Here is a 13,476-nt window from a genome sequence, read left to right on the forward strand (position 1 = left end):
TATTCACAAGTCTGTGAGGTGCACCCAAGGGTGTTGAGAGAAGTGGCTGATGTTATTGCTCTGTCATTCCATCATTTTTGCTTAATCGTGGCAGACAGGAGAGGTGCCTGAGGACTGGAGGAATATCAACGTCACTCCAGTCTTCAAAAAAGGAAAGAAAGAGGTTCCAGGTAACTATAAACCAGTGAGCCTCATCTCTATCCGTGGAAAAAGGTTGGAGCAGCTCATTCTGGAAGTTATTTCAAGTCACCTGGAAGAGAAGGTTATCAGGAGTAGTCAGCATGAGTTTACCAAGGGAAAATCATGCTTGAATAATGTGGTAGCATTCTATGGTGCTGTAACTGAACAGGTAGATGCAGGGAGACCAATGGATGTAGTCTACCTTGACATTAGCAAGGCTTTTGACACTGTCTCCTGTAACATCCTTCTGAGCAAGCTCAGGAAGTTTGGGATAGAAGAGCGGACAGGGGGATGAATTAAAAACTGGTTAAACAATAGAGTGCAAAGAGTGGTGACCAATGGTGCCAATTCCAGCTGGACACCTGTAACTAATGGAGTCCCCCAGTGATTAGTGCTGGATCCTGTTCTGATCAATGTCTTTGTCACTGACACTGATGAGGGCACAGAGTGTCTGCTCAGCAAGTTTGCTGATTAGAACAAACCTGGAGGCTTGGCTGACACACCTGAAGGTTGTGCAGCCATTCAGCGAGACTTGGACAGATTGGAGAGCTGGACAAGGAGGAACCTGATGAGGTTCAACAAGGAAAAGTGCAGAGTCCTGCATCTGGGCAGGAACAACAGACTGCACCAGTACAGGCTGGGAGATGATCTGCTGGAAAGCAGTCCTGTAGAGAAGGACTTGGGAGTCCTGGTGGACAAGAAGCTATCCAGGAGACAGCAATGTGTCCTTGTGGCTGAGGAGGCCAGTGGCACCCTGGAATGTATTAAGAGGAGTGTGGCCAGCAGACTGGGGGAGATTCTTCTTCCCCTTTACTCTTCCCTGGTGAGACCTCACCTGGACCTCATTGTGCTCAGTTTTGGGCTCCCCAGTTCAAGAGGGCCAGAGATCTACTTGGAAGAGTCCAGTGGAAGGCTATGAAGATGATTAAGGGGCTAGAGCACCTGCCCTGTGAGGAGAGACCAAGTGACCTGGGTTTTTTTTGGTCTGGTGAAGAGAAGACTTAGAGGGAATCTAATCCATATATATAAATACATGAGGGCTGGGTATCAAGAGGGAGAGGACAGACTCTTCTAAATTGTGCCCCGTGATAGTACAAGGGGCAATGAATGCTGTAAGCTACAGCACAGGAAGTTCCACCTCAACTTGAGAGAGAACTTCTTTACTGTAAGGAGCAGGCTTCCCAGAGAAATTGTGGATTCTCCTTCTCTGGAGACTTTCAAGAACTGTCTGGATGCATTCCTGTGTGACCCATGCTAGATTCTTTGGTCTTGCTGTGACAGGGGAGTTGGACTCAATGATCTATGGAGATGTGCCTTCCAAGCCCTAACATCCTGTGACCTACTAAAACTGTACAGAATGTTTCAGTTGTTAAATGGGAAACCGGCCATGGTTTCTGTCATGTGGTATGTTTTTTGGGGTTTTTCTCTGTAAGTGTGCCTAGAAGTAAGCCACACTTTCATATGTGTAAGCTGTGTAAGACATAGTAGGTCTTAGCCAGCTGCTGGTGTTAGTTTAATCTGGTAAGGAATTTCATTTGAAACTTATTTTAATGTATTTCCTGTTGACTCTCCATGATGATTTTATTTGACTATTAGTTAAAGGTAGTGGAGCAGAATTAGAATTGTGGAATCAACCAGGTTGGAAGAGACCTCCAAGATCATCCAGTCCAACCACTTACTTTAACCAAGAGCAGTCTTGTCTCCCAAGTCCTGTTTTAAGAAAATCTAACAAGTCCTTTGAGATTTTATGGTCTTCTGTTTTGTTTTCAGACAAGGGCTGTTGTCTTTCTGCAGTAGTATCAAGTTCCACATTGAATTCTGAAGCTTTTTGTTTTATTCTGAATTGTGTGGTGAGATGTTCCAGGGTGATTTCTTTTTCAAAAACGGTCTTACAGGTACTGCCTGAGGACATGTCTTTTTTCTCTCCTGAAACTGCTGCTGTATACGAACTCCTTTCTGTATCCATCTTTTAAATGGATATGCTTTCCTTACTGAGATGTGCAAGGTACGGCCAAAAGCTCAGTGTGTTTCAGTCCAAAAGCTGAGTGTCATTTGTTGTGGCACTGAATACAGAAAAACAGAACCACAGTCTTTGTTTCACTTTCTCCTCAGCATTCACTGAAATGTGAGAGAGATCTTTTATCAGTAATTGCAGGTCTCTTTAGTGAGTGTTTCATTTATTCCATCTTTATCTTTGTAGCCCTCCGTCACATCCAAAACTTCACTTTTAAAAGTCTTTTTATTAGCATTTATTTGAGGTCATGAGATATTTTTTTGTGCTTCTGTTGAGAACATGAAAGCTGTTATCATCCCTTTTTTGTTATTATCTCTGGCAGGATGACAGAACCTGAATGGTACTGAATCTAAGATAGCATTTTTTTTTCTGCTCGTAGGCATCTGACACTTAAAGGCTGTGTGAGGAAAAAATCATTTAGGAAGTGAATTATATTAGTTTTACCTCAGTTTGGTGATGAGCTTCTGAATTGTGATTTCCTTTTTTCCAGAGCTGAGTTCAGAAAACCTCAGAAATTGCTTTAAGATTATCAATGCTTATATTTTCTTATCATCGTCTGAATTTTTACAGGTATGTTACCATTATATAAAGATTCATATTGGCAGATTAATTCTCTACTGGCAGACTACTTTTTCCTCAAGTTAAACAATATCTTATACACACATTTTTACTTTTATTCACTCTTGTGCATACGAGCATATTGTTCTAATGTTAGCTCTTTTAAGCATGTGGTAGGCAGAGAGATTGTTACTTAGAAGTATAGTTTTGTTGATTGATTTCACACTTTAGTACCTGAAAGTGTTTTGTGTGACATAGTAGTTATTACTCTAAACTATCAGATGAGAAATGTAGTAATAAATTCTAGAAAGAATTGACCCGAGGATGTTGTACTTTGTTCTCACACCTTCTTCATTAAAATATAATGGATATTGATTCTTTGAAAAAATCAGCAATGTTGAAAGAACCCCACAGAACCAAAACCAAACAAAACCCAAAATGCTTAGATTTAAATTTGTTCAAGAAAGATGAGCTTTTCAGCAAATACAGTCACTGAAGACAAGCTGCATCTTTGGACATGTGCAATTTCAATCTTGAGTTTTGAAGTGTATATATATATATAGAGATCTAAAACTTGTTCATGATTCTATTTCAGATGTATGCTGCTGATTTATGCCGGTCATTTTGTGGACTTTTGAAGGACTTAACTACTGAAGGTCAAGTTCAGGTTTTAAAGGTAAAGTATTATAAAAATAATACCCATATATTCAGCTTTGTTGTTTTGTAAGAGTTTTGTCAGGTTACAGACATATTTTCAAGTATGAAACGTGGTAAAAAACAGCTTATCATACATTAACACTGGAGTCAGTGGTATGTTAACCCACACATTTAAAGTGTGTGTGCATAGAGTGCATATATACAGACATGGGGTGTTTGTTAAATACTAATTTTCTCAACAGAAGTTTAATATAGCCTTTGCTGCAATTCATGTATTATTTTGTGCAGCTCTGAAGCGTTGACTGTAGGTAATTTAGTTCTAATCTGGTCTGAGCCCTTGGGATGGTTTGGGTGTACCCCGCCCCCCCATGCTTTAGAAATACCCAACTAGTTTCAGCTGGCTCTGGGAATATAAATGAAGCTATTTATTTACAGCTAGCACAATATACAAGCAGATATTTACAGTATATACAGTTATAGACAGAAATATACAAAATAAAATGTAATACAGAAAAACAACTCTCCTCCCAGAAACCTGAGTCCCCAGGAGGGGCTCTCAACCACCCCTGCACCTTCCCCCTGCCCCTCTCAACCTTACCCCAGTCCTAAGGAAGAATAGAGGCTCAGCCAAGAGGTTAAGAAGCAAAGGTGAGTGGAAGGCAAGGTTAGGGAGCTAGATGTTGCTCAGCCAGAGCAAGAGTGAGACAAAATGGCGAGAGTGTTATCTAATGTTTACTTTCTTCTTCAGCAAGACTCTGAGGGAAGTAGACATCACCATTGTTTTCCTTTTACAGCCTATGATCTAGCCTGCTTCAAACTAGCACAGTCCTCTTTGTATTGATAGGTTTAGAGTCTAGGATGTCTTTCCCATTTGATTATTTCCTAGATTATTAGAGAAAGGTTGTTGATGATGGCTTGGATCTTCATGAAAATAATTTGTCCTACAGCCAAGCAACAGTACACTTAGATAGATCCAATCACTGACTTGTGAATATAACATTATATCTGGTACTAACACATATTGCAAACTGAGTTTGGGTAAAAGTAACTTCATTAATCTTTGGCTATCAGTGGACTCATGGAAGCTATAGAAAGCTAATACAAGTTGTTTTTCTAATTGAACTTTAGAATGAAGGCTTACACAATATAACACAGTAGATACTTAAACTTCTAATTACAAAATAGGAGGTCAAAAATCATTCTGATTAACAATTTTTAAGAATTGACCTAATTTAGTTTTCAATTTGTTTCAGAATTCAGGGAAAAAAAAATTGAATGAAAATGCAACATTTTCATCTCCACCCTAAAGATGAGATCATTCTTGTGCTCCTAATCAAAATGTGCAAGAGTAATTATCTTGGTGCTAGATCTAGCTATCCAAATGTGAGGATCAGCCAGTGTTGATCTTTTTGCTTATATAAAAACAATAATAATGCCTACTGTTCTTTTAATGTTGGTTTTCCTTTTCAATATTCGATACCAATAAGAGTTAAGTAATAAGGTCTGCGTACGTATACATGCAATCCTAAATACTGTTTAAGTGATTTTAAGATTAAATAAGCACTAAAAGAGCAAGACTTTTTTTTTTTCTGGCATGTCTGTATCACCAGAAGAACCTAAGCCAAGGTTTTCCAATCTTTGTTTTATGTTGGATATATGCATTCTCTTATCACTTATATACCACAGTTAGGATTTCTCCCTGTAAAAGGGTGGCAAGTCCTTTAGACCAGTTGAAGTGCATCAACACTAATGCACACAGCATGGGAATCTAACAGAAGGAGCTCTAAGTTACTGTGAATCAGGAAAACTATGACATAGTGGCCATCACAGAAAAGTACTGTGATGTCTTGTGTGACTGGAGTGCCACCATCAATGGCTACAAAATCTTCAGGAGGAATGGGCAAAGAAGGAGAGGTGGTGGAGTGGCCTTGTATGTCAGGGGATGTTTTGATTGTCTTGAGCTTTATTATGATGACTTGTAGGTGATGTAACGATGAGGGGCCCTCTTAGACACAGTGGTCATTAAATGACAAGAGTACACAGTTACTGAAGTAAAGAGAAGGGGTGGCAGAACTGCCACCTTCTGGCAGGCAGACTTTGGTCTGTTTTGGAAACTGGTGAATGGAGTCCCATGGAAGGCAGTCTTAAGGCGTCAAGTTGTTTAGGAAGGCTGGACACTGTTCAAGAGGAAAGTCTTAAAGGCACAGGAACAGGCCATCCCCATATGCCAAAAAATGAGTTGGTGTGGAAGAATGCTGGCCTGGATAAATAGAGTGGTTTAGTTGCAGCTTACAGAGAAGAGGAGAGTTTATAGTCAGTTGAAGAAGGGGCAGGTTGTTCAGGAGCACTACAGAGTTGTTACTATGCAAGGAGAAAATGAGAAGGGCTAAATACCAGCTGGAACTTAATTTGACTTAATCTGTTAAAGAGAATAGTAAATGCTTCTGCAAATATAGCAGCAACAAAAGGATGACTGAGTAGAGTCTCTGTCCTTTGTTGAACGCTGGAGGGAACACAGTGGTAAAAGATGAAGAAAAGGCTGAGGACCTCAATACCTTCTTTGCCTCAGTCTTTAGTAGGAAGACCAGTTGTTTGGTTCATATGCAGCCCCCTGAACTGGAGTACAGAGATGGTGAGCAGGATGAAGCCCTCATAATCCAAGACAGATTGGTTAGTGACCTGCTGCACTACTTAAACATACACGAGTCTATGGGTCTGGGTGACATACACCCACACTGAGAGAGCTGGTGTAAGTACTCACCAAGCTGCTTTCCATCATTTATCAGTAGTCCTGGCTAACCCACAAGATCCCAGCAGACTGGACATTGACAGATGTGACACCTATCTGCAAGAAGGCCTGTAAGTGGGACCTAGGGAACTACAGACCTGTCAGGCAGACCTTGGTGCCAGGGAAGGTTATTGAGCGGATCATTTTGAGTGCTGTTATGCAGCACATTCAGTTGGCCCATGACACATGTGCAGAGCAACAGAGTGATAAGGCCCACAGCACGGTTTCATGAAGGGCAGATTCTGCTAGACCAACCTCATCTGCATCTACAAGGTAACCTGCTGAGTGGATGAGGGAAAGGGTGTGGATGTTGATTATATGGGATTGAGTAAAGTGTTTAACACTATCTTCCACTGTGTTTTCCTGGAAAAACTGACTGCTCAAGGCTTGAATGGGTAGATGTGTTGCTGTATAAAAAAACTGTCTGTATGACTGTGCCCAAAGAGTGGTGGTGCATGGAGTTGAATCCAGCAAGCAGGAGGTCACAAGTGGTGTTCCTCAGGGCTCAGTTTTTTGGGGCCAGTCATGTAATATCTTTATCGATGACCTGGATAAAGAGATCCAGTGCACTCTTGATGAGTTTGCAGATGACACCAGATTCAGTGGGACTGTTTATCATCTAGAGGGTAAGAAGCCTCTGCTGAGTGACTTGGACAAGCCAAGTGCCAGGTCTTACAGCTGGGTTAGAGCAGTGCCATACAATGCTACAGGCTTGGAGCAGAGGGCCTGGGAAACTGCCTTGCAAAAAAGGGCCTGAAGGATGTTGGTTGCAGCGAGCTGAACATGAGCCAGAAGCGTGTCTGAGTAGCCGAGGCGGCCAACAGAATCTTGACCTGTATCAGGAGTAGTGTGGCTGGCAGGAACAGGGAAGTAACAATGCTGCTGTACTCAGTCCTGACGAGTCTACACCTTGAGCACTGTGTTGTCTTGGTTTAAGCCAGCCCAGTATCACAAGCAAGCCCTACTCTTCACCAAGTTTGGGAGGGGAAGTAACACAAAAAGCCCTGGGTTGAGACAAGGAGTTGAATGAAAGTAATACCTTATACAATTACCTTTAACTATTTCACAGAAAACCTAAAGTAGCAGCAGTAGCAGAAGCTGACCGAAAAACAATCCACTCCCAGCTCTTCCTAAGCCTTCAGCCTGCCCACTGAAAAACACCAACACCCCAAAACTGGAAACAGGAAGCCTTTGAACTACAAGTTCCATTATATTTTGCACCAGCAAAATTATATTTTGCACAGCACTTTTGGTTTAAGGCTGGCATGACATCAGCATGATATCAAATACTCATCAGCAGACTCACTTGGCTAAACCTGTGACATGTTCAGTTTTGAGCTCCTCCCTACAAGAAGGGTTTTGAGTTGCTGAAGCATGTCCAGAGAAGGACAACAATACTTGTGAGGAGTCTGGAAAACAAATGTTATGAAGAGCAGCTGAGTGAACAGGGATTGTTTAGTCTGGGGGAAGAGAGGGGTGATGGGAGGCCTTATTGCTCTCTGCAGTTACCTAAAAGGAAGTTGTAGGGAGGTAGGTGTTGACTTCTACTCCCTGTTGTCAAGTGCTTGAGCTCTCAAATTGTGCCAAAGGAAGTTTAGATTGGATATTAGGAAAAGTACTGTGGTCAGACATTGGAACAGGCTGGCCAGGAAGGTGACATGGTGATATTAGACCAAGATGACCTTGACCTTAGTGGTCTTTTTCCAACTGAAATGATTCTACGATTCTTTAATCACATACCTTTGTGTAGTGTGACGTTTGTACTGTGATGCGGTGTGTGAATAGCCTTTGCTTTTAGGCTAAATTTCTGCTACACTGGCAGCAAATGCACAAATAGAGTTGCTAGAGGTTTTTCAAAGTGCTAACCCCCCCCCCCCCCCGGCTATTTCTGCACAAACATTAAATGGTATAAGGAAAGATGTTAAGATTAAGTTGTAAGTTTTTTAAATACTAAACGTGATACTGTAAATATGCTTGTAAAAGAATTTCAGGAAATTAAGTCATTGTATGCATTGAAGGACAGTTGAATCCTAACTGTAGTGTACTACCACTTAATGTTTCCTGCTGCTGCACTAGCTGGGACTCTGTTAAACTGAGACTTTAATCCAGTTCATTATAAATGCAGTGGAGAAAAAAATAGATCCCACCTACTTCTTTTCTGGATTGTACAACTGCTTGCAGAATGTCAAGACAGAAAACAGAAGTTGATTGTCCACCCTGCTTGTAGTTCCTCCTGTGAGTAGCTTAGAGAGTCTAGTTCTAGAATGTAGTGTCAATGCCCCTCTATCAATAGCTGCAGTAGCTTTTAATCAGATCTCTAAAATGGAATGGTGCTCCTAAGACAGTGTATTTATCCACATGGCTCCTAAATATATTAGCCACAAGACTTGACCAGTATTCTTTGAACGTCTTCCTAGTATGCCTGCATGCTTCTGAAGGGATAACTGAACTATGAATCAACATTAAGCATTGTTACAAAGAGAAAAATGTTTTGTCAGGCATCACTAGCTATGCTGACTTGTTAAACAAAAAAATGCTGTCTACAACTACCTGAGGGGAGGTTGTAGCCAGGATGAGGTTGCTCTCTTCTCTCAGGCGGCCAGCACCAGAACAAGAGGACACAGCCTCAAGCTACACCAGGGGAGATTTAGGCTTGAGGTGAGGAGAAAGTTCTTCACTGAGAGAGTCATTGGACACTGGAATGGCCTGCCCAGGGAGGTGGTGGAGTCGCCGTCCCTGGAGCTGTTCAAGGCGGGATTGGACGTGGCACTTGGTGCCATGGTCTAGCCTTGAGCTCTGTGGTAAAGGGTTGGACTTGATGATCTGTGAGGTCTCTTCCAACCTTGGTGATACTATGATACTGCGATTTGCCATTGGAATGGGCTGCCTGGGGAGGTGGTGGAGGTGCCATCCCTGAAGGCGTTCAAGAAAAGCCTGGATGAGGCACTTAGTGCCATGGTCTACTCGACTGGCTAGGGCTGGGTGATAGGTTGGACGGGGTGATCCTGGTAGTCTCCTCCAACCTGGTTGATTTTGTCATTCTATGCTAATGTGGGCTTTTGACTTATTGCAGTATTGCTGAGGCTTATTGTGACTTGATTTTCTGATTATCAGACAGACAATAAAACTTTAAAAATACTCTTTGCAAGGATCAAATGAGATAGACAAGCTTCCAGTACCAGGAAAGCATGAGTGACAGCAAAAGTTATTTTCATCTTCATATAGTAATATATTAAAAGTGCAGAACACTGCTTAACATCTCTGTCAAGGCAAGAAATAGAGGGTGTCGAATGGAACTTAAAGGAACAAGGTTCAAAAAGAAAAAAAATATTTAAGGGAAACTGGACAGGAGCACATGAGAGTAGTTGCTTGTGGAGGTCCTGTGTGGTGAAAGTAGGTGGAGACCAAACAGATTAAGAGAGGTGTCTTAATGGTACCTTTGTGTCAGTGTATAGATCTGTGGTATCTGTCTTTAATTCTAAGAGTGCACAGATTTTAGCTCATTGTTCTTAAAACCCTCACTTTTCTTCTTGATACAAGAGAGCCCAAACAGCTGGGCAAAAGCAAGCCTGGAGAACACTGGAAAAAACAAACCAAAACAAACAAGCTACTTCAGGTACAACTCAAGAGGGAAAAAATATAAAATTTATGAGAAGGAAAGACTAAATAATGTAAGCCTGGAAACCAGCGCAGGGTACTGAGAAGAGCAGCTCCTGAGTACTTGTGGTTACTTGACCACCTGCAGAGAGTGGTTGGTCATAAGCAGTAATTCGTTAAAAAGTGAGAGGTCAGAGGTATGTAAATAAGCCATAAACTGCTGATACCTCCTTGCTGCCAACATGCCTTGTGAAACTGCCTTTCCTGGAGCCTTATGAAAATCCACCTTTCCATCAGCTTTGCTAGAGCCAGGAGAAAGCTGATGAGGAAGTGCTTGGCCAGGTGGATTTCATTTGGCATGTCAGTTTTTATCAGGTCTGTATGTGGATGGTTTACAGAGTATTTCACTGGAGTGTACATTAAACAATCCTGGGGTTTGCTGGTATTTAATGGTGATCATTCTTTTAGGACTTTATATGTAGACTATTACATGTATTTTTCAAGCTTTATTTAGGATTTTTAAATTTACTTTGCTAATTGCCTAATTACTTTTGTTCTTAAGGTTGTGGAGAATGTCCTAAAAGTAAACCCTGGTTTGGGTCCTCAAATGTTTCAACCACTTCTGCCTTCAGTATTCAAGGGGATTATTGATGGTGAGGTAAGAGTTACTCTATAACTATCCTCTACCTTTTGAGCAGGAAAATACCATCTGTTGTCTGGCCCATTTTTTTCATGTTGATGTTGCACTCTATCCTGTTTTAAGAACATCTGATGGATATTTGACAGCTATTTTAAAAGCAAAGCAAGAGTTAAAGCAACAAACACATAGCTTATTTTGTCTTCTTGTGTTTGTTTTAATAAAATGATGCAAATCTTATTCTACCATTCCTTCAGAATTAACATTGATGGGATGATTATGTTTACTTGCATCCTTTGTAGCCCTTTTTTTTTGGCTTTGTTTGGTTTTTGTTGTTGGGGTGTTCTAAGGGCACTGGTAGTGTACCTGAACCAGAGGCAAACAAGCTGGACAACGAGAAGATCAACTTAACCTTCTTGTTGAAAATCACCCAGATTTGACTCAGCTGAGATGGAAATTAGGAATGAAATTATATTTACAGCTTTGCACAATATTCAAGCAGATATTTACAATATACCACAAATATATACAGCTACATACAGAAATATACAAGTGAAAAATACAGAAACACAGTACCCCTCCCAGAATTCAGAGTCCCCAGGAGGAGCTCCAAACGACCCTTCCACCTTCTTTCCACCCTTCTACCTTATCCTAGAGTATACCTTACGTGCATGGTAAGTTTAGAGGGTCAGCAGTGGGGGTTAGAAAGCAGAAGGATTAGTTACACAGCAAAAGACCAGGAAGAAAGCACAGACTCCCACAGAGACCCCACACACACACTGTCTTTCTTATCTATATTTATGTTCTTGTTTTTATACATCTCGGCAAACTTATGAGTGAAGTAGACATCACTTTTGTTTTCTTTTCACAGCCTATAATCTACTTTCTCTCACTGATATATTCCAGTAAGCCTCAAACTGCCACACCAAGTAATATTACTTTGTAATGTACTTTTTGCTGTGCAGAATCTTGAAAAGAGTTTGAATGGTTTGCATTTTAAGAAGACCCAAAACTGGAGAGTGGATTATTAAAATGTCTTTTGATTTAAGACTAGTAATTCGTTGCTTCCTTTACAAAAAAGTATTAATCTGGATCAACCTTTTTAGGTGTAGGCTGGCATTTTGTTTTTCAAGTAGGCTGTTCTGCAGATTGCTTAGTGTTACATTGTTAAATGCTGAATTTCATACAAAAATGTGTAGTTTCTTTGAAAAGTGATTACAAGAGATGAACCCCAAGCAGCGCTACAGGATGAAGACAGAGTGGTTGGAGAGCAGCCAGGAAGAAAGGGACCTGGAGGTACTGATAGATAGTAGACTGAAGATGGGCCAGCAGTGTGCCCAGGTGGCCAAGAGAGCCAATGGCATCCTGGCCTGCATCAGGAACAGTGTGGCCAGTAGGACAAGGGAGGTTATTCTTCCCCGGTACTCAGCACTGGTCAGGCCACACCTTGAGTACTGTGTCCAGTTCTGGGCCACTCAATTCAAGAGAGATACTGAGATACTGGAATGTGTCCAGAGAAGGGTGACAAAGCTGGTGAAAGGCCTGAAACACAAACCCTGTGAGGAGAGGCTGTAGGAGTAGGGGTTGTTTAGCTTGGAGAAGAGGAGGCTCAGGGCTGACCTCATTGCTGTCTGCAACTGCCTGAAGGGAGGATGTAGCGGGTGGGGGTTGATCTCTTTTCCCAGGCAACCAGCAATAGAAGAAGGGGACACAGTCTCAAGTTGTGCCGGGGGAGGTATAGGCTGGATATTAGGAGAGAGTTCTTCCTAGAGAAAGTGATTTGCCATTGGAGTGGGCTGCCCAGGGAGGTGGTGGAGGCACCATCCCTGGAGGTGTTCAAGAAAAGCCTGGATGAGGCACTTAGTGCCATGGTCTAGTTGACTGGATAGGGCTGGGTGCTAGGTTGGGCTGGATGATCTTGGAGGTCTCTTCCAACCTGGTTGATTCTGCTGTTCTATTCTATGACTGTATTCCATTAATTTTCAGACACTTAGAGATTGGTTATTGGCAAATTTATTATAGCTTCTTTCAGCACACCAACTGACAACTTCATAAATACTCAACACATCTTCAAAATGACTGTTTACAATTTTATTACCATTACCGTCTACAATTTTAGTACCACAGTCACCTTCAAAATTAGGATTTCAGCAGTACCATATACTTTTTATTCCTTAATGTGCAGTGTTGGTTTTTAGATTCAGAGTTAATCTTGCAAGTTGTTTTGACTGTCTGAACAAAATTGGCTTTGAGATTGCTTTGGTTTTCCTCCTGTAAGAATCAAGAAACTATAATGATTGGTCACTGCTCACTCAGTCTTGTGTTCCTAGAGGCTTGTAAATTACAGTTTCAGATGGAATATGTAAAGGATCCAAGCAGTATTTTCCACGTATTTCTGCCACATATTTTAAGTATTTTAACTAAATTACGACCCCTTTGTTGTGGTTTACTTTTGTTTCAGAGATATCCGGTGGTGATGTCTACTTACCTGGGTATCATGGGTAGAGTTCTACTGCAAAATACAAGATTTTTTTCATTACTCTTGAGCCAAATGGCATGTGAATTGGGTCAAGAGGTAAGAATTTTGTCTTGTTATTTTAGCTGAATTGCCTTTGGAAGTCCTGCATTCTTCTGACCTGAAAGACCTTTTCCTTGTTGTTCTGTGCTTGTCGATCCCCAGTCCACGTTGGAAAGGGACTCTTTCCCCTTTTTTTGGTTTTCCTTCTGAGCATCCTGTAGCAAGATTTGCACGTCCCAGAGTTAGTTTACAGCATCTCATTAAGTTTTATATGACCTCTAAATTTTCTTCCTCCTGCAGCCCATAACAGAACTGTAGCTTGTATGGCACTTCAAGGGTGAGAGTTTCTTTCCTTGTGCTGTCTTGGTGGGTCTTGCACCAGGAATAACAGTCCAATTCCTCACTGAGTTTCTGGAGTATCAGGTTCATTGTGTGCCAGATTCACTGATGAGGATACTAAGATACTGTTGCTGCAAGCAATTCCACTATGTCTTTAAGTATTTTTCTTAGCCTTAGACAATACAATT

At 41.3% G+C, this 13,476-nt stretch overlaps 1 protein-coding gene across 3 annotated transcripts in view; it reads left to right on the forward strand.

Moving 5' to 3' along the window:
- Positions 1 to 13,476, forward strand: part of IPO11 (importin 11) — a 110,269-nt gene that overhangs the window by 66,584 nt on the left and 30,209 nt on the right. For all 3 annotated transcript variants that reach the window (XM_064140011.1, XM_064140012.1, XM_064140014.1), the window contains 4 exons: positions 2,685 to 2,764; positions 3,348 to 3,428; positions 10,357 to 10,452; positions 12,893 to 13,006. In XM_064140011.1, coding sequence (XP_063996081.1) covers positions 2,685 to 2,764; positions 3,348 to 3,428; positions 10,357 to 10,452; positions 12,893 to 13,006 — 371 coding nt within the window. The remainder of the gene's footprint in view (positions 1 to 2,684; positions 2,765 to 3,347; positions 3,429 to 10,356; positions 10,453 to 12,892; positions 13,007 to 13,476) is intronic.

Source organism: Pogoniulus pusillus, chromosome Z, assembly GCF_015220805.1.
Source record: "Pogoniulus pusillus isolate bPogPus1 chromosome Z, bPogPus1.pri, whole genome shotgun sequence".
Lineage (NCBI taxonomy): Eukaryota > Metazoa > Chordata > Aves > Piciformes > Lybiidae > Pogoniulus > Pogoniulus pusillus.